The 26,271-nt window shown below is 32.4% G+C and overlaps 1 protein-coding gene and 2 long non-coding RNA genes across 13 annotated transcripts in view; 2 read left to right on the top strand and 1 right to left on the bottom strand.

Moving 5' to 3' along the window:
• LOC141456370 (phospholipid transfer protein C2CD2L) overlaps positions 1-15,450 on the bottom strand; it is a 56,226-nt gene extending 40,776 nt beyond the window's left edge. For 2 of the 10 annotated variants that reach the window (XR_012459740.1, XM_074132301.1), the window contains exons 1-2: positions 14,651-15,450; positions 9,701-9,796 (exon numbers count right to left, since the gene is read on the bottom strand). Coding sequence is in view for 9 of the 10 variants with exons in the window: in XM_074132301.1 (XP_073988402.1) it covers positions 9,701-9,796; positions 14,651-15,262 (708 nt within the window). In the remaining variant the exon portion in view is untranslated. The remainder of the gene's footprint in view (positions 1-9,700; positions 9,797-14,650) is intronic. The other 8 variants (XM_074132292.1, XM_074132297.1, XM_074132299.1 and 5 more) reach the window with 6 other exon arrangements.
• On the top strand, positions 37-1,802 carry LOC141455907 (uncharacterized). The gene is made up of 3 exons (XR_012459530.1): positions 37-243; positions 568-804; positions 885-1,802. It is a non-coding gene; the product is annotated as an uncharacterized lncRNA (long non-coding RNA).
• Positions 15,451-15,582: 132 nt separating the features above from the next.
• LOC141456372 (uncharacterized) lies at positions 15,583-25,611 on the top strand. Of its 2 annotated transcripts, XR_012459742.1 has the most exons (4): positions 15,583-15,975; positions 16,052-16,925; positions 24,617-24,758; positions 25,182-25,611. It is a non-coding gene; the product is annotated as an uncharacterized lncRNA (long non-coding RNA). The 2 variants fall into 2 exon arrangements; XR_012459743.1 differs by lacking the exon at positions 16,052-16,925 and having other exon boundaries at positions 25,182-25,610.
• Positions 25,612-26,271: the final 660 nt, after the last annotated feature.

Raw genomic sequence — 26,271 nt, 5'->3', positions numbered from 1 at the left:
CCCTTTCATTAATGTTTTTACCCGTTTATTTTGGATGGAATCAGCTGAGAATATTTGGATAGTAAAATTGTGAGAAAATATTATGATGGCAGATGATGTCACAGATGGACATGATCTGAAAAATTGGCTCGAAAGATGCTGGAAATGCAAAAAGATCTATTTTGCTTCTTTGCTGTTAACACACAAGAAGCACATTGGAGGGCAAGTAGTATGCATGAGTTTACCAAAAAGTGTTTCAACGATGTAAGTTCGGAACCACGTATTATTTATTTAAACATTTTGTTGGATTGTCTGAATTGTAATTAATATAGCTTTGAGATCCGTAGAATATTTTTTTCAAAAAGAATGATTCACTTTCTTTTCAAACGGAAAAATGTTGCTTTTAAAACGATAAAATAGTTTTATTACAATGAAAAAGTACGGTAAAATGTTATCTTTTGTACTTAAAAAAAAAAAATTAAAAGTTTATTTATTATCTCTAATTTTTTCACATATTCTCCTGGAATTCTATTTTTTGCAACTATATTCTGAAAATTGCATTGTTTATAATTTATTTGTTTCTCATAGCTGGAGATAAGACTAATTAATGACATGTTAAAGACGCTGCTCACAGCCTGTTCGGAGTAAGGCTTAGAAGTCAATCAGAAAGTAAAAGCAAAATATGTACATGGTAATAGGTAAATCTCTTCCGACTCTGAAAGATAGTTAAATGCATAAATGCATCGGTAGCTGTAAATATATAAGGCAGCTGGGATCTGAGAGCTGTAACTTAAGCATTAAGTGTGGACAAACTTTTAAGAAGAAGTAAGATATCGAATTACTAAGCTGAATACTTTAGACTAATCCCAACTACTCGAATAATAATAAAACACCAATTCTTCCAGATTTAAGTCGAAAAAATCACCCTCAACGCGGCAGAAACTAGAAGCCCAACTAAGAAACTGGGATATTCTCTGAGAACCTTTTCGATGAACTTTTGGAAAAAAAGAAGCTCTAAAGGAGTTTCAGTATCAACATGTACCAAAATGGAAAATCCGAAAACGCATTAAAACGAATTAAACATATTTTGTAAATCAGTTGAAACACGTAAGTAAAAATGTTACGGTCAAGTAATGCGGATGATTGGGAAAAGAGCATTTATGCAGTTTGTGCAATCTGGGTCAAGTGGAAGATGTCTACCACTACATTGCCGTTTGTCCTGTTTTAAGGGAGTTCAGAATTAAATGTTTTGGGACAAAACAATTAGGTGAACCCCAATTTTTAGAGTATTTGAATGGTAAGGACTGGGCACAGCTTAATATGTATTGTATATGCGCAGGTAGATATAGGAAGTTTATGATAGAACAGTTTAATTTTTAGTTTCTTCTCTTAAATTTTATGTATTTTTGTTTTATTTTATTTTTTTGTTTGCTTTGTATCAAGTTAGAATTTTAGTTACGTGCTTCTCTGCTGATGGACCAAGTCCATGCATTTGTGTTATATATTGTAATTTTTCTTCATTACGTTTATTGTAAATTGAAAATATACACCTTATTATTATTATTATGATTGGGAAAAGAATATTATTAACTTCAACCCATTAGAGAGGAAAAGGAGGTTCTAGAAAGGTTAGATAGAGGGCTTTACGGAAAGAATGACTTTTAGAGGCCTTTGAGGAGAGAAAGGGGCTTCAGATGATTGGAAATCTTTAATTTTGGACAGCGACGTTATAATTCTTCAGGAATTATCCCTACCATCCCAAATAAATTGGTTGAATTAAATTATCTCTCTAGGAAAATAACCATGCATACCTACTCGTATAACACTAAAAAGTGCACAGTAAAACTAAATAAATGAAACAAAATAAAAATAGAACTTATTATAACATTAAATGTGGATTAATCAAGATAATTAACAAAAACTTACAGTTTTAAAAGTTAAGTATAAGGGTTGATTAAACGCCAAAAGGTACACAAATCAGCAGTTCCCAACATTTCATTAATACTTCATTGATATAATTTAAGTAATTTTACTGCATTAACTTTTCCTTCACATTTTTTAGAATTTATTAGATGTCACAGACCCTTATGCTGGCCATTTTCGTCTACAAAATATTTACTCAAGTAGCACACCATTTAACTTAGATTGACTGTAATATCTATTTATCTATAATAATCAAACTATTAATCACAGGTGAAAAAGAAAACGTTATAAAAAATATAAAAAAAATAAGAGGCTAAAAAATTCATAAACTTTTTTTACATCAATGATTTTATGCATTTATTTTTATTTTTAAATAAAAATCATTGGTTTAAGTTCATTCTTCGATTAAAGTAATTGTTATTTTATGTTGTAGTCAAACGTTTGTAATAATAAGTAATAAATAATCTGGCTTTATCGCAAATAATATAGTTTTCTTCAATTACATTCTCAATCTAGGTGTTCTTCCCACAATGTTATATATATGTAATATAAAATAAAGAAAATAAAGATATGCATATTTTTAGGACAGCTAATTATTCCAGTATTTTACCATAAGTAAAATTAGGGGGACTAAATTAAATTACAATTGAGAAATGAGTAAATATTGTTGAATAATCTACTTGTTATTAAATGTATGTTATTTGTGCTCACGAATATTTCGGTAAGACGAATTTAAGACTGAAATATTGTTTTGAATCCTCCGTGATTGAAATTTAAAAAGTGGCCGACTCTAACTTTGTTTTTTTCTACTTTAACATGCATGTATATGTGACTACTCAGAATAATTCATCACTCATTTTATCATAATTATAATAAAAAAATATTATGAATGAACTGGCCAGCATAAGGGTCTGTGACATCTAATAAATTCTAAAAAATGTGAAGGAAAAGTTAATGCAGTAAAATTACTTAAATTATATCAATGAAGTATTAATGAAATGTTGGGAACTGCTGATTTGTGTACCTTTTGGCGTTTAATCAACCCTTATACTTAACTTTTAAAACTGTAAGTTTTTGTTAAGGAGATTTTTGTACCTTTTGGATAGATTTTCCTTTTTGTCTATTTGCAAAGTTACGTCTGCTTTACAGATTTTTTAAAATTTGGAATAAGCTATTCTATCATTATAACCTGATAAGGTGTTAAATCGGAACCGTAACTACCACTGGAGAGATCTTTTTAAAGAATGATTATAGTTGCGGTCCCCAAACCATCCTCAATAACCATTTTTTTGAGAAAGCGTTTTGAATAAAATAGGAAGGTATTTGTACGTAAATAGCAAAATTAAACTGCGATTTCAGTACTTCCTTTTAAGAGGAGCAAGAAAAATAAACAACGATTACAGTACTTCTCCCTAAAAGGCAAAGATTTTGAATCGAACGACAATTCATTGATGTAAATAGGTTCACTCATTGATAATTTTAACGATTGCAGTACTTCCTCTTAGTAGGTGTAAGAGCATGATGGCACTTCACAGCCACGTAGAGGAGCTTTAACCACTTATTTGAGCTAAATTTTATCAAAATCGGACTAAGCTTTGTAGAAATATTGGTAATAATAGTTTTAGAAAGGGCCTTATTTGGGTGGGGCGAACTCCCCTCCTTATGAGGCATAGCGTCGAGACTTTTAAAGTACAAATCTGTACAAAATTTCGATTCGAATGACACTTCATTCATGAAAATCGGTTCACGTGTCGATAATTTGAAACGATTGCTATACTTCCCCTTAACAAGTGTAAGAGCAGATCGTCGCTTTATTGTTAGGTAGGGGAGCCCTAACCCTATCATCCTACCAAATTTTATCAAAATCGGGCCAAGATTTACAGAGTAATTAGTAAAAATAATTTTGGAGGGGGCCTTACATAAAGGGGGCTAACTCCTCTCCCATTCGATGTACAGGGCCGAGACCCCCAAAAGGCACATCTACATAAAATTCCGAATCGAATGACACCTCATTCATGAAAATCGGTTCACGCGTTTAGGCGCTACGTTGTTTACAAAAAAGGTAACAACAAGAACAACAACAAGAACAACAAGAAGAAGAAGAAGAACAAGAACAAGAACATTTTTTGAAAAAGCCGTTTTTGCTCATTTTCGGCAACTTTTTTCTCGAAACCTATTAGATCTGGGTGGTTGCAAAAAAATTACAGTTATAAAGGAGGGTTTGGAGTAAGATTTAAAGAAAATTTGGGAATTTTATCTTTTATAGAAAACTCTTTAACAAAAACTTACAGTTTAAAATGTTAAGTATAAGGGTTGATTAAACGCCAAAAGGTACACAAATCAGCAAGCACCCAAAATTTCATTAATTCTTCATTAATATTTAAGTAATTTTACTGCATTAATATTCATTAATATTTTTTAGAATTTATTAGATGTCACAGACCCTTATGCTGGCCATTTTCGTCTACAAAATATTTGTTCAAGTAGCACTGTAGATTGACTGTAATATCTAGTTATCTATAATAATCAAACTATTAATTACAGGTTAAAAAGAAAAACGTTATAAAAAATAAAAAAAAATTATGAGGCTAAAAAATTCAAAACTTTTTTTTATAAAAAAAAATGTAATATGTAAAATAAAGTAAATAAGATATGTATATTTTTAGGACAGCTAATTATTCCAGTATTTTACTATAAGTAAAATTAAATTAAAATAGAGAAATCAATAATTGTTGTTGAATAATCTACTTGTTATAACTGTGTGTTATTTGTGCTCTCGAATATTTCGGTAAGACGAATTCAAGACAGTAGCCTACTCTAACTTTGTCTTTTTCTACTTTAACATGCATGTACATATGTGTGATTTATCATAATTATAACAAAAAAATATTATAAATGAAGTGGCCAGCATAAGGGTCTGTGACATCTAATAAATTCTAAAAAATATTAATGAATATTAATGCAGTAAAATTACTTAAATATTAATGAAGAATTAATGAAATTTTGGGTGCTTGCTGATTTGTGTACCTTTTGGCGTTTAATCAACCCTTATACTTAACATTTTAAACTGTAAGTTTTTGTTAAAGAGATTTTTGTACCTTTTGGATAGATTTTCCTTTTTGTCTATTTTACAAAGTTACATATCTGCTTTACAGATTTTTTTAAATTTGGAATAAGCAATTCTATCATTATAACCTGATAAGATGGTAAGTCGGAACCGTAACTACCACTAGAGAGATCTTTTTAAAGAATGATTATCGTTAAGGTCCCCCAAACCATCCTCAGTAACAACTTTTCTTGAAAAAGCGTTTTGAATAACATAGGAAGGTATTTGTGCGTGAATAGCAAAATTAAACTGCGATTTCATTACTTCCTTTTAAGAGGAGTAAGAAAAATAAACTGCGATTGCAGAACTTCTAGGCAAAGAGGCAAAGATTTTTTAATCGAACGACAATTCATTGATTTAAATCGGTTCACTCATTGATAATTTAAACGATTGCAGTACTTCCTCTTAGTAGGTGCAAGAGCATCAGCAATGTAGAGGAGCTTTAACCACTTATTCGAGCTGAATTTTATCAAAATCGGACTAAGCGTTATAGAAATATTGGTAATAATAGTTTTAGAAAGGGCCTTATTTGGGTGGGGCAAACTCCCCTCCTTATGAGGCACGGCGTCGAGACTTTTAAAGTGCAAATCTGTACAAAATTTCGATTCGAATGACATTTCATTCATGAAAATCGGTTCACGTGTCGATAATTTGAAACGATTCCTATACTTCCCCTTAACAAGTGTAAGAGCTGATCGCCGCTTTAATGTTACGTAGGGGAGCCCTAACCCTATCATCCTACCAAATTTTATCAAAATCGGGCCAAGATTTACAGAGTAATTAGTAATAATAATTTTGGAGGGGGCCTTACATAAAGGGGGCTAACTCCTCTCCCATACGATGTACAGGGTCGAGACCCCCAAAAGGCACATCTACATAAAATTCCGAATCGAATGACACCTCATTCATGAAAATCGGTTCACGCGTTTAGGCGCTACGTTGTTTACAAAAAAGGTAACAACAAGAACAACAAGAACAAGAAGAAGAAGAACAAGAACAAGAACATTTTTTGAAAAAGCGGTTTTTGCTCATTTTCGGCAACTTTTTTCTCGAAACCTATTAGATCTGGGTGGTTGCAAAAAAATTACAGTTATGAAGGAGGGTTTGGAGTAAGATTTAAAGAAAATTTGGGAATTTTATCTTTTATAGAAAAATAGAAAAAAATTGTCAAAGTTGGGTGTTTTTCAACGTTACGCTTTTTCGTGCAGTTTTTGATGGTCAACCCTTATACAACTGTCCTACCGGACAGTTTTAAATAGAAAAAAATTGTCAAAGTTGGGTGTTTTTCAACGTTACACTTTTTCGTGCAGTTTTTGATGGTCAACCCTTATACAACTGTCCTGCCGGACAGTTTTAAATAGAAAAAAATTGTCAAAGTTGGGTGTTTTTCAACGTTACGCTTTTTCGTGCAGTTTTTGATGGTCAACCCTTATACAACTGTCCTACCGGACAGTTTTAAATAGAAAAAAATTGTCAAAGTTGGGTGTTTTTCAACGTTACGCTTTTTCGTGCAGTTTTTGATGGTCAACCCTTATACAACTGTCCTGCCGGACAGTTTTAAATAGAAAAAAATTGTCAAAGTTGGGTGTTTTTCAACGTTACGCTTTTTCGTGCAGTTTTTGATGGTCAACCCTTATACAACTGTCCTGCCGGACAGTTTTAAATAGAAAAAAATTGTCAAAGTTGGGTGTTTTTCAACGTTACGCTTTTTCGTGCAGTTTTTGATGGTCAACCCTTATACAACTGTCCTGCCGGACAGTTTTAAATAGAAAAAAATTGTCAAAGTTGGGTGTTTTTCAACGTTACGCTTTTTCGTGCAGTTTTTGATGGTCAACCCTTATACAACTGTCCTACCGGACAGTTTTAAATAGAAAAAAATTGTCAAAGTTGGGTGTTTTTCAACGTTACGCTTTTTCGTGCAGTTTTTGATGGTCAACCCTTATACAACTGTCCTGCCGGACAGTTTTAAATAGAAAAAAATTGTCAAAGTTGGGTGTTTTTCAACGTTACGCTTTTTCGTGCAGTTTTTGATGGTCAACCCTTATACAACTGTCCTGCCGGACAGTTTTAAATAGAAAAAAATTGTCAAAGTTGGGTGTTTTTCAACGTTACGCTTTTTCGTGCAGTTTTTGATGGTCAACCCTTATACAACTGTCCTACCGGACAGTTTTAAATAGAAAAAAATTGTCAAAGTTGGGTGTTTTTCAACGTTACGCTTTTTCGTGCAGTTTTTGATGGTCAACCCTTATACAACTGTCCTGCCGGACAGTTTTAAATAGAAAAAAATTGTCAAAGTTGGGTGTTTTTCAACGTTACGCTTTTTCGTGCAGTTTTTGATGGTCAACCCTTATACAACTGTCCTACCGGACAGTTTTAAATAGAAAAAAATTGTCAAAGTTGGGTGTTTTTCAACGTTACGCTTTTTCGTGCAGTTTTTGATGGTCAACCCTTATACAACTGTCCTGCCGGACAGTTTTAAATAGAAAAAAATTGTCAAAGTTGGGTGTTTTTCAACGTTACGCTTTTTCGTGCAGTTTTTGATGGTCAACCCTTATACAACTGTCCTGCCGGACAGTTTTAAATAGAAAAAAATTGTCAAAGTTGGGTGTTTTTCAACGTTACGCTTTTTCGTGCAGTTTTTGATGGTCAACCCTTATACAACTGTCCTACCGGACAGTTTTAAATAGAAAAAAATTGTCAAAGTTGGGTGTTTTTCAACGTTACGCTTTTTCGTGCAGTTTTTGATGGTCAACCCTTATACAACTGTCCTGCCGGACAGTTTTAAATAGAAAAAAATTGTCAAAGTTGGGTGTTTTTCAACGTTACGCTTTTTCGTGCAGTTTTTGATGGTCAACCCTTATACAACTGTCCTGCCGGACAGTTTTAAATAGAAAAAAATTGTCAAAGTTGGGTGTTTTTCAACGTTACGCTTTTTCGTGCAGTTTTTGATGGTCAACCCTTATACAACTGTCCTGCCGGACAGTTTTAAATAGAAAAAAATTGTCAAAGTTGGGTGTTTTTCAACGTTACGCTTTTTCGTGCAGTTTTTGATGGTCAACCCTTATACAACTGTCCTACCGGACAGTTTTAAATAGAAAAAAATTGTCAAAGTTGGGTGTTTTTCAACGTTACGCTTTTTCGTGCAGTTTTTGATGGTCAACCCTTATACAACTGTCCTGCCGGACAGTTTTAAATAGAAAAAAATTGTCAAAGTTGGGTGTTTTTCAACGTTACGCTTTTTCGTGCAGTTTTTGATGGTCAACCCTTATACAACTGTCCTGCCGGACAGTTTTAAATAGAAAAAAATTGTCAAAGTTGGGTGTTTTTCAACGTTACGCTTTTTCGTGCAGTTTTTGATGGTCAACCCTTATACAACTGTCCTGCCGGACAGTTTTAAATAGAAAAAAATTGTCAAAGTTGGGTGTTTTTCAACGTTACGCTTTTTCGTGCAGTTTTTGATGGTCAACCCTTATACAACTGTCCTACCGGACAGTTTTAAATAGAAAAAAATTGTCAAAGTTGGGTGTTTTTCAACGTTACACTTTTTCGTGCAGTTTTTGATGGTCAACCCTTATACAACTGTCCTGCCGGACAGTTTTAATTTAAATGGCCTAACCGAATTATGTTTCAACATTTATTTCGCAGCACACAAACTATTTTTAGGATGTTTTAATTATATTATTAATTATGTATTTTAATTTTATTTTTATAAACATTCTAAATTAAATGTATCTTCTAAGAATAGACTGGAAATTAAAGAGTAATCTTATTTTTTATTTACTTGGCTTCCACATTATTAGGACTATATCATGAAAGCGCTTTACTTTCTAGATCAGTTAACGCATAAAAATTAAATGTAATTAACAATTTTATTAGAATTCTGCTAGGCCCCTCGGTAGCCGAGCGGGTTAAGAGGCGAGACCTGCAAAGCTAATATGCATTGTGGTACTGGGTTCGATTCCCGGTTTTGGCCTTGGATTTTATTTAATGGTTAAATGAAAAATAGTAAAGTACGTTTGCTATTCGCCTCCGTCCGCGACACCTAGTAAATGGTAGTTGGACGTTAAGCCACGCCTGAAAAAATAGGCGATTACTTTACTTTACTTTAAAATTTTGCTTGGAATTAAATTTTTAAAAAAGGCTTTTTACTTTCATGTTAATACGTAATCTGGTCTGTTTACATCATTAACTCTTCTTACATAATTTAATTACATTTGAAATCAGAAATAATTACACCCAATCTAATTCGATTTTAAATATTTCTTTACTATAGCAATCTGTAGTGAACATATTAACCTTGTCCTGTTTTCAATTTTAATGCAATCACCATGACTATATATTTTTGTTAATTTTAGAAAATCGTGATGTCAGTTAGAAGAGTTATTACTTTTGCTTGGTGATTAATTCTTTTTCTAAAGACAAAATGTCTGAATCGTAGGTTTTTGAAATTTAGTAGTGAAAATTTAAAGAAAAAAAAGTAAGTTATTTTTCGATCAACAAATATATCAGACAAAGACCAACGTTTCTGAATTGAATTGTTATGTTGGTGACAAAACATTTAAGAATAGATACTTCTAAGTTGAAAAATGCTTTCTAACCTAGATTTACTAGTTGTTATAACGCAGTAGTGATTTTAAGAATACATGTATAAACATGTAATTATTAATTAAATAAAGAAATAAAATTTCTTACCACATCATCATTCGATGCACATTCGCAAAAAACATTGCTGATACTCGGAGGAGGTGTTTCTGGTAGTACTCGAACGAATTCAACACCAACTCCATGCTGAAATAAGCATCAAATAAGTATCATTACAGTAAGCACTTTAAAAAAAATGTAAGAAGCAGAAAATCTGACATATGACAGATAAAATGCATTTATGTAGGGAGAGGAATTCATTTAATAAAATGAAGAAAAATATAAAAATACATAAATACAAAAATAATTTATTAAACATTTATAGAGCGATAACAAGAAAAATACTTGTAATTCTGTATCTGGGTAAATTGGTACAAATTTAATAAATTAATTATTCTGGCAAGAGAGAAATAATTTGGTGTGAACACTAACTACACTTTCTCTTACTGCCACATGAGCTCATCATGAGAAAGTTTCGACATGAATGAGCGCCTTCTTAATAGTACTGCACTAGCATACTGGAAGTCCTAGGTTCGATTCCCAGCTCTTAAATTCTTCCCCAACAACGGATTCCATACAGCTCACTGAATCAGTGATAGTTATCACTGTAGTAAGAGCACACTATCTGAATTACTGCCCTTTATGTCGAACACTATAGAAGCTTTCGTATTTAATTAAAATACTGACAGTACCAAATTAATAATACAGTAAGTACTATGAGTGTACAGTTGAGTTTTTCTCTCTTTCTAATAACATCCGGAACGTATTATCGAAATTTAACTTTATTTGATTGTTTTGTAAAAACTAATGTTGCTTTCTAACCTCGACTGAAGGGAAATATTGTTTTACAAATGTTAAAAGAGTAGCTTAAAAACAATTGTAATTTACATAAATGAAATAATGACTGTTGATTAAATCGCAGATCCTAATGGCCTGTTTTTACCTCATTAAACCAATAAAAAATCCGTTTTTATCGAGTTAAAACTGTTCAGTTTCATCTGCTTATTTAATTTTTTGAAATGAACGAACCTTTTTTGGCTATTACAGCGGAAACCAGAATTTTCAATGAGTATTTACTTGTTTACCAAGAAAATGAAGAAAGATATTCAAAAATACTATAACTGCGTTTGGAAAAATCAATTAGTATGAATCAACAATTAATCTGTTCATAAAACTTATACGAAACAATTCGTACAATAAAACACGAAATCATATACTCCAACTTTTGGAATGCTCACTTAACAGACCACATGTTTGATTCCAAAATTCAAACTAATGCTCTAAAAACTAAAAACTTAAGCTTACTAACCAATGAAAGAGGTTTTACGATTACGATGAGGAATAACTTGCCAAATTCAGCTGGTTGAATCTAACTTGTGGAATAAAGGATCGCAAGTAGAAGAAATGTAAAATAAAATTCGACCGCATTATACTTTCTCTTCTTTCTAGTAGTTTCAAGAAAATAAAAAACATGCGACAGATCTCCATAAAAATGCACCTAACCATAAACAATGAAAACGTTGTTTTGGAGGATCAACAACGATTTTATCACCACTAAGCAAACAACCTCTTGGTCTTTCTGTGGCTACTCATAAACTGAAAAACTGTAAAAATGTTTCAATCAATTGTGACAACCTCAGCATCATCGGCTATATTTTCAAGCAGAAACCAAAATAACTACCGAGAGTTATGATTTTGATGGGATCAGTGCTCGATAAGTGTTCTTTCTGGGCTCTAAAATATGGCGATAAAAATTGGGGGGGGGGGGGCTGCACAATCTTGAACAATATTTACTTAATTCTTGATAAATAAATTATGTTTAATTTCGCTATAAATTTAATTTATTATTTATTAACTAGACAAAATAAAATTTGCATTACAAAAAAAAATCCCATCTATTATTCTTTTTGAACAAATGAACATCGATATTCCATCAACGATGGTACCAACATCGATGTTAGCCGAAACTTCAACCTTATGTTTTCTTGCAGAATTAAGGTTATATAAAGCATAAACATATACCTACTGTTATTAAAAAACTTAAGGACACAAAATAATAATTGAGGGAAGGGTTTTGTTCAGTGGTTAGGTTAAACCCTGAAGCTTACATTCCCACACGAAGATCCCGGGTTAGTCCACTTTTTCTTCTTTTAATCCTCATACACCTAAAACTTGTTTTTTAAGGTCTTAAATATAAGTCGAAATATTGTTATTTTTTTTTCATTGACCAACACTCAAAAACTGATCTAATTGTTCCTTAAATATTAATAATAATTAGCAGGGCCCATTTCTAGTAGTATTTTTTTAAAAGAACACCTTCAGTGTAATGTATTTTTACCTAATATACGAAATAAACGACGTTGGATGAGGATCATTAGTCCGCGAAAAATGCATATGTATAAAAAAGTTTTATATGTATATTCATACATACGATATATATCGTAAATGTATACATATATAAAAATGGACATACTTCTTCCAAAAAGCTATAAAAGGAAATAAAAATATGGGAATCTTTTATCTTCGATATTGAAAAATAATGTAATCCCTTTTAAAACGATTAAATTAAGGATATCCAATTCCAGCAAAAAAAGCCATCCTGATCCAAGGTTTTAAAATTTTCAAAATCAAGCAGGAATAAGGAAGGATAACCTGCATCAGTATACTTCAAATAAGTACCAATACCAATTTTATATTTTAATTTTTGTATTCGGTGGACGCTAGGTCGGTAGGATAATGGGTTAAAATGCTTCTAATAATTGTTCTTATTTTCTTCTAAATAATATATTAACAGCTATTTTTAATATTCTCCAAAATCTTTTTTTTTTTTTTAACTATAGTTCAAATTATTGTCGATTCGACGTTTCGCAACCCAGTCTAAAAGTCTGAAATAATGACTCATGCTGACCATTCTCACGTCTTGAAACACCGTCGCGTTTACACTAAAGTGATCCGCATCCATTTGGCTACACTGCGTTGTGCGCAAAGAAGGGAAAATCTACAACCCAAATCCTGGCCTTGACAGGTCAGTTAACAGTATACTTAGGGGCTACACTACTACTTAGGGTATACTTGGGTTGTCGCCCAAACTTGTCTTCTGAAACCCCAAATAGGTATTCCTAGTGCAAGTCCTTGAAACCGTTTTTAGTTAAACGTTTCTGCTTATATGACATCTGATTTTACAAACTTTGCAAGCTTGTTCATCAGTGCGGAGTGAATCTCTATATAGTCCAAAGCTATTCTGAGCCCATACCTAGCTAGCTCAAAGGAAAACAACAACTGTCCTGGAATAAAAATCTAATCACAAACCTTAGTAACTTTAGAATTTTATACTACACAGATAAACCAAAAATTACTGAACATGTGGAGAGAGTGCTGCACAACCAAATCCCCTGAAACCTAGAAAAGTTACTATGAATGACAGAGATTTTACTAAAACTTTAGTTGATTGTATTTACTTTATTGGATATTGTTCTATGAAATTAAAAAGTCCCATGTCCATTTAAACACGGATTGTATTTAATATTTTCTAATTATCTATCCTTTTACATTAGCTACATTTACCTAATTAAAACTTAAAATTGACTCCAAGCTTTAATTTGTTTAATTATGAAAATCAATTTCAGTATTATTATTTTGAATATATTTGACTATTTTAAAGATCTGGTTAATTGATCTATTTTAATAGTGATAATTTGAGCATGCAAACCCAATACTTAAAAAACTGTCAATTACAAATATTCATCTTAAACAAAAATTCTACTCTCCAGGATGACCGTCACAACACTAATCGAGAACTTAGAAGGCCATTAAAAAAATCTCACCAATAATAATGAATTGGCAAATTCATATCAATCTGTCAATGCTTATTTCTTTTGCTAATGGCGTTTTTAAATGAAAACCTTAAGACCTGATAAGCTACATCAACACATTTAAAAGAAATGAAGGACTGATTTCTTCTTTGTGATCAGGAATAAAAATAAAATACTAATGACAGTTTGTATAAAGAAGGAGTAACAGTTTGGTATTTCTTCTTACTTGCAAGTGAAATGATTTTAATTAAAAATAAAATTCAAAAACATTACTTTTAATAGCATCAATTTCATATTATTTATCAACTATGTTACACCAAGGAAAGACAATAAACTGTGTAGACCTCACTTTCCAGGCCAAGGACATTTCTTTGGAGTGAAGTATACTTATAATACTATAAGAAAGTGAGGATAAATCTATTTTCTTAGCTTTGCCATTAATAAATTTACTAAACTTTTAAGTTGTGTTACTGGTTCGTTCACGTTTCAATTTACTTAAGAACACAATACAAGTTACTCCACCTATCACTACATTAAACTGATTATAGACTTTTATTAGCTTTTAAGAAACTGAAATTTTAGTTCTAGAAAAAGCTTGGGAAGTAAACCTACATTCAAGAGGATGGAAGCAAAAAAATAAAAGTACAATCTTCCATTGCTAAAGTTCTTTAATTTGTTAGGAAATTTATAATTGACTAAGCTATATTACTGATGTATTCTTGATTTATTAATCAATCCCATTTTCTCAAATTCATTATTCTGACATTATTCATTATTCTGAAGTTAAGGATTAAGAATTTTTAAAAGGGGCAGACAATAGTGAATGGCAAAACATCATTTCACTTCATTAATTCAATTAAGAGAGTGAATGCAAATCAGCAATGCATTTTGTAAGATGAGTAAGCTTAAAAAGTCATGTAACATTCTCAGGCAATCTCAAAAGTGGTTTTATATAAACACGAACTGCTTGACGGTTAATATTAAAATAATTATAAAAATACTTCATTTCATTAATAGGAAAAAGTGTGAGTGGTCGGTCAGAGATTGCACCAATTCCTGAGATGAATACATCCTGCTAAGTCCATTTCGGGTATTATGAGCGGATAATGAAAGCATTACTTCTGCACGGTGTTTTATGGGCTTATTAACACTAATATGCTTGTTTCATTACAGAAATGAAAAAACTTACCTCAGCCACTGATTTTTTCGTGAAATCGTTCAACGATTGAATCCAGGTATTCAGAAGTTCGTTCACTACAACTATGTCAGAATATAACCATGAAAAGAAATCATTCACCCACTTAACACTCTCACTTTCAGGACCTGTAGCTGTAGGTGGAGGATGTATAACAGAACTTGATTTCGATTTAACAAGTCCTGTAGGTCGTCCAGTCTTTGAGCCCAATCGTTTTCGAATTGGAGGAGTAGGCGGAACATATTTACCAGGCCCTGAAGAAACAGGCTTCACTATTTCAGCAACCACTGGTTTCACTGGTTTAGCAACTTCCACAATATCAGTCTTTGGGGTAACCGTCGTGGGTGACGGTTGTTCTGTAGATTCACTTTTTTCTGAAGTGAGTCTAGTCCTTATAAATTTACCGTACACAAAACGTCCAACACCTAAAACAACAAGACCGAATAACATCCAACCGAACATGTACATCGCAACAGTATCCATTGTTGTATCACCACCCCCTTCGAATGTACAGATGAGATCGTCTATCTTATCCGCCAAGTCTTCCATACTCCTCCATGCTTTCGACACCCAGTTCCAAATCGGCTGGGGAATGAGATCAGCCATGGCTAAATATAAAACGGGACAACTTCACACAACTAAAATAGCATCACAGCCCTGACTGGTATCGAGTTTCCTGACAAGTGTGCCAGAAACCGGCCACAACACAGTATACTATGGGTATGACATTACTCCAATCAAAACATTAAGATGAACCCAGAGCTATCTAGCGTTAGAACGAGCAAGTAACTTTTAGTGAGCACCACATTCAAACCTCTTCAAACTTTAAATGATGCTAAGCTATTATGTATGTATTATGCAAAGTGCAATATAAAGCTGAAAAGAAAAGAAAATCAGAAAAAATCAATTCACCAATTCTAATAAGCTTTGAAAAAATGTAAGTTGAAGACACTTTTTTTATTTCTAAATTTTTTTGTAAGTCATACTTCATAAACGCCAAGACATAACCCTAGGCTCGCAGAATAATCCAAACATTAATTTAATAAATTAATTCATTACCAAATAAAATTTGTTAAATTTGTTAATTTGTTTTACATTAAATGTAAAACATTTGCAAACAGATTTTACTTGATTTAAAATTATTAACTCCAAGACAACAGATTTTTTGAAAATCAATTTATAATGTATATTTATTATGATTATTCAAGAATCTTTTAAATATGATGGTCCATATAAGGTACATCAACAATTTGCTCTGTGTAAATTATCTTGATGTATATTTCACTAAATAAAACAACCGACTAAGATAGTTTTCCCAGGTTGGTTTTTAAATAGTTCAACATAAATTATTAAAATAAGCCTCATTACTAACCACCTTTAACATCTTCTTTGTAGTTTCGCTGGAACATCTTTTTTATTTTGCTCTAAATTCCATACAATAGACTTTAATTCGAGCAACATAATTAAAACTTCAAATTCATCAAAATGCTGTGGAAATGATTGATAGATAAGTATGTGTTGCTCTTCGAATGGCACTAGAACTCTCAAAAACTTCCATCATTATCGTAAAATAATGAAAACCAACCGTCTCCGACGGTAAAATATTTTTAAACTACAAAAAAAGGCGTTACCTATGTTGTTCGGAAAGGTAAGAAAATGTAAGTAATAAGATTCACACCAAAATTAAGGATATCTTTTCCAACCTGGGTATTATTGAGGGGACACATAACAATTTTGATAATCTCCTGTCAGTTTACAACTAGCCTAAAGCTACTTCTTTAACAGACAACCATTTCGAATCAGGAGCTTTTTCATGAGAGAAATTATAGTCTGCCGCTCCTGAAACGGACCTATGTGGACCTGGATTTTGATACCAAAACATGCAAAGAAGCAATGGAAAGATGATGAAGATCCTGTGACAGGCAATAACAAGTAAAAAAAAAAATTAATGATGCAGAATAACTTTACCTGCAGCAATCTATATTTATTATCTTTTTAATGTCATTGTTGCAATTATCGATTTCAAGTACACCAAGTCTTTTGAGGAATCAGAGGGAGGTAAGAGTACTGATTTTCTAGACAAAAAAGCTACTAAAATTGGAATGCTCCGAATCTGTCCTAAATGATGAAAACGGAATTACACAAATGAACTGATATTTGATAGCAAGTGCAGATCTCGTTCGGGCTGACAGATTCTAACAGGACCCGGAAAGCACAGGGAGCAGGAAAAATGTTTTGGTTTTGAATTTATTGAACCATTTCATTGAAGGTATTGTGAGGCACTTATGAAATGAGCTTTAATATTTTTTTTGTAACCTTATTTACTTTTTTATTTTTTTTTCTTTAAATAAGTATTATTTCATTTAATGTTTACTTTATGTCTTCTATTGAACTATTCTTTTATTAGCATGTATTATTTATTGTCCAGTGGCACGTGTTTGAGTACAAAAAATTAAATGCTCTTCTTTGTTTCATTTCTTTTACTATTCAATATTACTTTTGATAACAGTGCTATTGATTGAACTTTTTTTGTGGAATATTTCCTCTTTAAGAAATCTCTATTTCAATTACAAATTAGTATACACCTGCTACCTAGCGAGCACCGTGATAACTAACGGCCGCTTTGCTAGAAGGCTTAGCTGAGTAGTTTGCAAGCTGCTCGCTAGATGGCAGGCAAATGTCAATTTGCTTTAAAAATAGTGCGCCATCAGTTGCTTTTTCCTTCATATTTCATATTTGACTTAAAAGATTGCAGATGTCACCTGCCGCTGTCCATCACATAAAATTTTCTTTTCCATTTTTACTTTTTGTAGATCCTTTTCTTTGATTGATGCTGGTTTAACTTTCCTTAGGTCACATGTGAAATACATAAGAAAATTGTTTCCTCCCGAATTTTTATGAAAATGGGTGAGAAATGAATTTTTAACTTCCACCTTTCTGACCGTCTGTATATGCAATGATGAAATGTTATTAAATTATTATTATTATTTTTAATTGCAATTTTAGCATTAACGAAAATCTGTAGTTGGCCTTCAATAGGTCCTAAGTTCGGGTTGAAATTGTAGCAAGTATTTGAATTTCTCGCTTGTCTAGCTGTACATATTAGTTATTCCTATCTTGTCAATAGATCCCCTTCTCTATGGTTTCTTCCCAGCATATAAACAAAAGAGTTTTCTTTAGGCCAATGATTTACAAGCGCTTCTCAACTTCTTCTCTACTTTTATTTAGGCGAAAGTGATTCACTAACTTTATTCATTAAGAAGGATATTTAAAACGCAGTGAACTGTTGAAAGTTTAAAGTCTGGCGAGACTTATTTGCCTTGATAATTAGGGAGAGAGATTGGATGAAAGTTTGTGAGATAGATTGGTGACAGAAGTAGAAGGAATTTTAACCATAAGTTCTTTCCTTTAGCCTCTGCTGTAGGGTCGTAATTGGCCCGTTCGTTATACTACTTGAAACGGCTGGACCATCTGATTCCATTCAAAGAAACTTCTTTATATTTATTTCCTTCAAAAGAAGACTCTTGTCCCCTGAAAAAAACGAGCTGCTATAAAAGGCCTTTCAATTGGAGAGTTTCTTACGTACAACTCCGGCAATAAAGAATTTTTTTTATTTATTTATTATATTGGGATCTTAACCAATGTAAATTTTATTTAGGCATAATGAATCTGCACAATGTTTTAAACCTCTAAACATTTGTTTCAACATTGAGAGATCGGAAAATGCTATGCTACATGCTAATAAAACTATTAAACTATTTCACTCTTTGTACGTATTCTCAACTTTCTCCACCATAAATGCGACGCCATAACCCTCATAATAATCCATTTTTTCAAAAGAGGAAACTGCTTCAATGGAAGTGAATAATAAGTCTAAAATGTTCCATTACATGAATGCCCGCCGAATCTCCACAAAAATTTCGTCACGAACAGAACAATTGCCACCAACCAAACTTTATAAATGACAACGATTTTGTGAGTTACCTCCGCAGATGGTATAGAACAGAACTTCTAAATGATAACTTAGGTAATATTCGATAGAGTTATTGATTAGCTACTTAGGTTCTACTGATTCCCAGTCCAGGCCTTGGATTTTATTGAATGGTTAATAAAAGGAATTTATAGTAAAGTAATAGTCGCCTTCGTCTAGAACATTTAAACGGTAGTTCGACTTAAACCCGTCTTCAAAGTGCGCATCTTTCTCCACTTTTATTCAATATTTTCAATAATGATACACCACTATTTTCATACATTCTCTATTCCATTTCCTCTTTGCCGATAAATTATAAATTCCAGGAATGTCAAAACACATAAAAACTACTTAAGTTATAGACATGGATGCATAGATTCTATGTCAGACCTATGTCAGATTAAATAGCTTATTCCTAAACAGAAACCATTTGTACAGTTCTGCCTTCAGATTATATCATTCAGAAGGGAGAAAGAATTCGCCAATTTCAGTAATTATTTTTTATTTTTGCCATGCTTTCGACCTAGGGACTAGGTCATCTTCAAATGACTTTAGGGCTAACGCTAGTGACAATTGTAATACTTTTTGCATGGTTATATGTAAAATTGGCGTGTCATTGTCTTTTTTCCTGTCTGCTTATATACTCAGTTTATTAAAACAATATTTCTCTCAAGTCATGGCATGAATAATTTTCTACACTTCTACTCGAAAAATGAAAAAAAAAATTCTTCTGAATTATCAGTTTATACTTGGCCTCTCAATAACCTAGGACTTATCTCCTTTGGAGGCAGGCTTTACTCTGATATAACGACTGCCTTAAAACTTGCTCACTTGTTTTATCGACAATTCCCATGGTTTCTCAATAAAATTAATTGATTTTCCCGTCACACTTAACCAGACATCACAAACTTTTCCATATTTCACAGCACGCTTCGAACTTCCACCTCTTGATAGAATAATAAACACTATTAGTAATTAAACCCAACTGGAACCATATAATTCTTACTCGATATACTATAGGAAATTTTTTTGGGTCATGGCATTGCTGTGAAATGGGGCCCTTATAATTCCCACAGTAAACAACAGATTATTCGCATGAAATTTTGTGCTCTTACACACTCTATTTTACTGAGTAGTATGCTATAGTTTTATTGAGTACAGAACCATTAGTTCAGAAGATATTGAGAGTTGAAATTTTTTTGGGTCTTTGTTTTGCAGTGAAATGGGGCCCTTATAATTCCCACAGTAAACAACAGATTATTCGCATGAAATTTTGTGCTCTTACATACTCTATTTCACTGAGTAGTATGCTATAGTTTTATTGAGTACAGAACCATTAGTTCAGAAGATATTGAGAGTTGAAATTTCTTTGGGTCATGGTTTTGCTGTGAAATGGGGCCCTTATTACTCCCACAGTAAACAACAGATTATTCGTATGAACTTTTGTGCTCTTACGCACTCTATTTTACTGAGTAGTATGGTATAGTTTTCTTGATTACTGAACCATTAGTTCAGAAGATATTGTGAGTTGAAATACATACTACTCAGTAAAATAGAGTGCGTAAGAGCACAAAAGTTCATACGAATAATCTGTTGTTTACTGTGGGAGTTATAAAGGGCCCTCTTTCATAGCCAAACCATGACCCAAAAAAATTTCAACTCTCAATATCTTCTGAACTAATGGTTCTCTATTTAAAAAAAACTATAGCATAATACTCAGTAAAATAGTGTGTAAGAGCACAAAATTTCATACGAATAATCTGTTGTTTACGGTGGGCCCCATTTCACAGCAATACTATCACCCAATAAAAATTCAACTCTCAATATCTTCTCAACTAATGGTTCTGTTCTTAAGAAAACTGTAGCATACTACTCAGTAAAGTAGAGTGTGTAAGAGCACAAAATTTCATACGAATAATCTGTGGTTTACTGTGGGAGTTATAAGGGCCCCATTTCACTGCAAAACCATGACCCTACAAAATTTCAACTCTCGATATCTTCTCAACTAATGGATCTGTACCCAAGGAAACTACAGCATATAACTTATAACTCAGTAAAGTGTAGTATATAAGTGAACAAAATTTCATGCCAATAATGTGTTGTTAACTGCGGGAGGTTGTTGTAGGTCAAGGAACATCAATTAGTAAAGCTGCTAAAAAGCACCCAGTCGCTCGAGTTACCCTACTGTACAAAGTGAAAGGTAAATCTACAGTCTGCGGACGAATGGAGCCAAGTACAGTACTCTCCTCTGTGGTAGAGGATTTTTTTTTAGTTTTGTGGATCACGTCCGTTGCCAGAGCTGGGTTTCCCATCACTAAAAGCCATCTACTGATGATTGTGTGGCAGCTTATTAATAAACTAGACATACCGAACCCTTTCAACAATAACCTACCAGGAAAATCTTGGTTGAAAGCATTCCGGAACCGTCATCCTATCATTGCAAGAAGGATAAGCGAACTATTTCTTGAGCGAAAGTAACCAATACTAGTTTTAACGTTTTGTATAATGAAGTTTCTCGATAATTGAATGACGCAGATGCCCTAGAAGGTTTGAACGAAATTAAAACTCTCCGGTAAGATAGTTGTATAAGGGTTTATCGTCAATAACTGCATGAAAAAGCGTAATGTTGAGAAATATTACATCATTTAGGTAGGCCAATTTAAAAACCGATTGTTATTAATTATGAATAAGACTGATTTTTTTTTTGTTAAAAATCTAAGTGGAACAGTGATTTAGGTATTTTGAATTTTTTAGGTCGTTTCAGAAATATACTTGTTGTCAATCACTGGTCCCTCCCCATGTCAAACACTGGTACCACCGAAAATTCGGTATGTCAATCACCGGGCCATTGAAATACCTTAAAAAAAGTAATAATTTTTGGTTGACATAAAAATCGAATTTACTGAATACATAATACAATCTAATGGAGTAGCACAATTGTACCAACCAACACCTGGAGCCAAAATAACGGAAGATATTCTAAACGAAACTCGGATTTTTTCTTAAGCTCCAAATTACCGGTCGCTTCACCCTATTTATTTTGTGTGAGTGCTTTTTTAAACTCATTTTTTGAAAAAAATAAGCATACGCTTAAAAAAAACCCTTTAGTCTGTTGTTTATTTTAAACTTCTCTGTCATAAACCTATTTATTTCAAACATTATTCTGAACAAAATTATTATTTAACAGTTCTGAGATCTGAGTATATCTATACCGATTTAAATCTTTAGATCTTTTAAAACGATTCCTCTTTTTTTTGTGATGGTGCGAAATTCAGCCTCGTCAAATTCGATGATAGGTGGGGATAGAATGGTGCTGATGGGTATGGCTTACAGCTTCGTTGAACTCGATGATTACCCGGTCAGATTTGGAGGTGTTTGGATCTGGCACAATTCCTAAATTATGGGGCACCTATGTGCCAGAACCGCCATTTTCCCTCTACTTTTTTTCTCTGTTCAGAATACTAGCGTGGTACTATCGTGGAGGACATTGTACCAATTAGTAAGACGGAAAGCCTGGAACACTAAATTTGTCGGTCAGCTTTAGACTGGTTGCCTTGCTGGCACTCTGAGCATTTTTGAGTATGCACTAGTTCAAAGCTCTCTAACGATCTGTTCTCAATATGCGGTTGATTTTGCCCAGCATTACGCACCTAACCTCATTTCCAATATAATGTTTAGTCATAATTTTTTTTCCCTATATCTATTTCCATTGCAATCTACGTCTAAGTTTACGTCATAATAGTGTCATTCACTTAGCTACCTGAATTTCTATCTTTCCCTGCAATGGAGATTCTGGTTAAGACACATCAACTGCTTGCTAAGTTGTTTATATAACAGAACATGTTTCTAATGCGAATTTGTTTGCTGCCTTTCACAAATATATTATTGTAAATATTGCCTGATTTATTCATATTTATAACAAATTAAATCTAACAAAATGTTTTATTTTTCTGTTTTAAAAAAGCTTTAACTTATTTTTCCTTTGTAAACATTAGTGCAGAGTAAACCATTAATTAAGTGAAAAGCTCCTAACTAGACGGGGCTAAGTTTTAACTTTTGTTTCAACTGTATTGAAGTTCGTTAGTTCTACCATCTATACTCTGAACTTTGGAGCTTACTTTTAGAAAGTAAAAGGGTTTTTACCTTACTTTTGTTTCGTAAAGAAATCAAAGTAGAGAGAAAGATGAGCCTGTTAAATGTAAGCTTGATTCAAAGTTTTTAAATTAAATAATTTACTTGTTTTGTAAAAAATTCTGGATCCACAAAAAGAAGTATTTTTACATAAAAATCAGTTCTAATCATATTCATTAAATTAAATATTCCAAGTTTTTGAATCCAGTATTTAGAGGAAATATTTAATTTTAGGAGTTCATTATTACTTTTGTAAACTTTTGTAATTTAGACAGATATAAGTAGTTCCCAGCAATAAGTTTCAGACAATTGTAATCGCACAGCAAAACATTGAAAATATACAATGAATTTTGATTAGATAAATGTCAAAAATAAAATAATACATTGCCTGAAATCTAATCGGTACTGCGCATTTTATTTTAGGAGATTGGTTGGCAAAACAATAGACATAATTACTAATTTGTTTTCTAGTTACGTTTATCGGCAATATATATATATATATATATATATATATATATATATATATATTTTATGTGCGACACTTTTCACAGCAACCATAACACCACATAGGATAATCATTTATTAGCTTGGTACCAGACGGCCCTCCTCATCTGGTAGACGCAGACTAACTGACCAGCGGCCTCCTGAGCCCTCCTATGTCATAAACAGTATTAAAAAAATATTAAAATTTAGCGAAACAAGATAGAGTAACCTTGAGGTCTATTTTCCATGTAATGTAAGGGCTGATGATCACTTTTAAAGTGTACAGAAAAAATAAAATAATGACATAAAATGGGTTGAAAGAAATTACTATTTTGTACAGATATATTAAAATAATGTATTTTTTAAAAAATTAGCTAAATCGAGAGTTTCTGGTTTTAATTATTGCAAAAATAATCAACCCTTTTTTTTGGTTGTCAAGTTACAGTAATTAATGCTCGGTTTTTGAGATGTCCTTCTTTCTTTTTCTTTTTTTTTAGAAAATGAAATTGATCTTAGTAGAAAATGGATGTTCATTAAAAATGTTTAAGTATACTACAAGGTATTTCACTTAATGTTAATAAGTTAACTCTTAGTTGGGGTAGAATTCTTCAAAAGAAAGTTGGTAATCTCTTAATATTAAAAATGATAAAACGTGTGCGTGCGTTCTTTGAGCAAAAGAGAGAAAGAAAAAGGGGGTACGGAAAAGTGAAGGAGATGATGATGATGATGATGGAGATCTGTTTCAGATGATGAGAGGACAGCAATCAAAATGATTGCCCGCCTCAAGTGATCATTGTTCTTGGCTGTATTGTGTGTTCTGTAATAGCGAGCCAAGGTTCTCATCAGAGCATAACCCATCCACTAGGACTAATATTTCGTAGAGATGTGTTCTCCGCACTAAAATAAAAAGAAAGATAAAGAAATAAATTAAACTATTTCAAAGAATTATAGTGGCTGATACAGTGTAACTTACCAAAGTAATACTTTTCTTCCTGATGAATTCATTCTTATTGTAAATCACAAAATAGTTTGAGTTCCATATTTTTCGATGAGGGAGTAGAGAAAACGGTGTGCTACAAACTAGGTGGGATAAAATGCCTGGGTTAGGTGTTCATGGGAAGCCATCCTCTGTTAAGAATGCTTCAGGAGCCTTAGAGTTCTACGTTACATTACTATACGGTAGCCAGCACGGAAGGTTACTTCTGGAAATACTCACAGTTAGTTTTTTCTTTGTTAGGGTTTTGCATAGAGAAAGAATAATACAAAGTCTCACGACGGTAATAATTCTAATAAATTAGATCTAACTAATTTAAGTAATTTGTAAATTTTTTAAAATTAATTTTCTTGTTATGTATATGTATTCATGAATATTTCAGATCGAATAGAACACTAAACTTTATACTGTTTTCCTTTGGAAGTGTTGTTCGCTTATCAGTTGACAGCAAAAACTAAAAGCAACTCCTGTTGAATACTAATGCTCCTGCTGGATTCCAGTTCAAGTCTTTCCAGACTCTTAGGGTTGTTTTCTTTTTTCTTTTTTTTTTACTGTTCTTTTGTTTGTTAATATTACGAGAATTTATTTACAAATTGTAACAAGGTGGCTAACTCGCAATAGTAAAAATTGGCATTTAGGTGTTTACTTTCGTTTCTCTAACTAATTAAAAATATAAAATTAGTAATTACTAAAGGTAGCGAGTAGGATATCTGGATCTCTTATAGGATCGGTTGGGAAAGGAATATTAGTTTTTGCGAGCCTTATTCCAACAAATATAATCTGCTATGATCAATTCAAACAGCTACCTTTCTCTGCAATGATTTTCTAATAAAACATGTTTCATTCAAACTTGAATTACTCAATTTTACTCAATCAGTTTATAAATTTAGATTTGGCAACACTTGTTGGTAGTATTTCTGTAGATAATTTCAAAAAAATTGTTTCAGTATTCAGAAGATTTCAAAATGTGTTTCTAAAAAAAGCTTTTTTAGCCTTAGAATCGAGAGAGTACATTAGGCAGGTATTTTTATAAGAATTAAAGAGAACATATCACTCATCAAGTTTCCTATTTTTGCTTTCATGCCATATTTAAGAGGAGTAGTAATAGACACAATTATGACAAATAATTTTAGCATCCGCTGACGTAATGATATATATGATAATGGATTTGACTATAACTAGCCTACTTATAATCATCCACTTATTTTTTCGAATAATTCGCATTCTCCTCATTGAGTTTACTTTACTTGTTTAACTAATGTAGCTGAACTTATTAATAACGCAACATATAATAATCTAATGATTACGGATGAAATTAAAAAAAAGGATATTAAATTAATGGACAATGAAAATAGCATCTGATCTAAGAACTAAGATACGCATACGGAATGAGAAAAGAGACTTTCGCCAGCATAGAAAATGGGCATAGCATGGGCGTCACCAACTTCCAATTGGAGGCAGCTATAATTTGATTAACGAATATCTATTAAATTTATTGGTCGCTGCAGCAAAATCTGCAGAACGTTTTGGGTTGATGTTTTTTTTATGATTTTTCAATTTCAATATCGATATTTGCACCTTCATAAATTTGAAACTATTATTATTTTACTTTAAGATACAAAGTAATCTTCAATTCTAGCAAACATTAGGTTTGTTGTTATCTTTTATAACAAAAATAACAACATAGGGAAAATCTCTAAATGGAGGATGATCCTCTGATAGGAAAGTACCACAACTGTCTGGTACAGCGTGACAGAATCTAAGGGAAACAGTGTCGCACTCTAATGTACAATTCGTGTCTGCCTCTTCACTGTGATTAATAGTTATCATAATGGAATGCCCTACTCGGTTTACTATTCATACATTCAGAGAGCTCTGTATCTTATATTCCTTAAACCAATTTATATTAAATCAATACACTAAGTTTTTTGTTACGACTTTGATCTATGTAAGTATCTGCCTTACAAATTTTGGGCTGCTTGAATCTTCAAATAATTCGTTTTTTTTTTTTCAATGGAAGAAAAATATTCTTCTTTA

This window comes from Rhodnius prolixus, unplaced genomic scaffold (assembly GCF_049639745.1).
Source record: "Rhodnius prolixus isolate KJV_2025 unplaced genomic scaffold, Rpr scaffold_4, whole genome shotgun sequence".
NCBI lineage: Eukaryota > Metazoa > Arthropoda > Insecta > Hemiptera > Reduviidae > Rhodnius > Rhodnius prolixus.
Note: the sequence above shows the minus strand (reverse complement) of the source record. Positions and strands in the feature narration are given on the sequence as shown.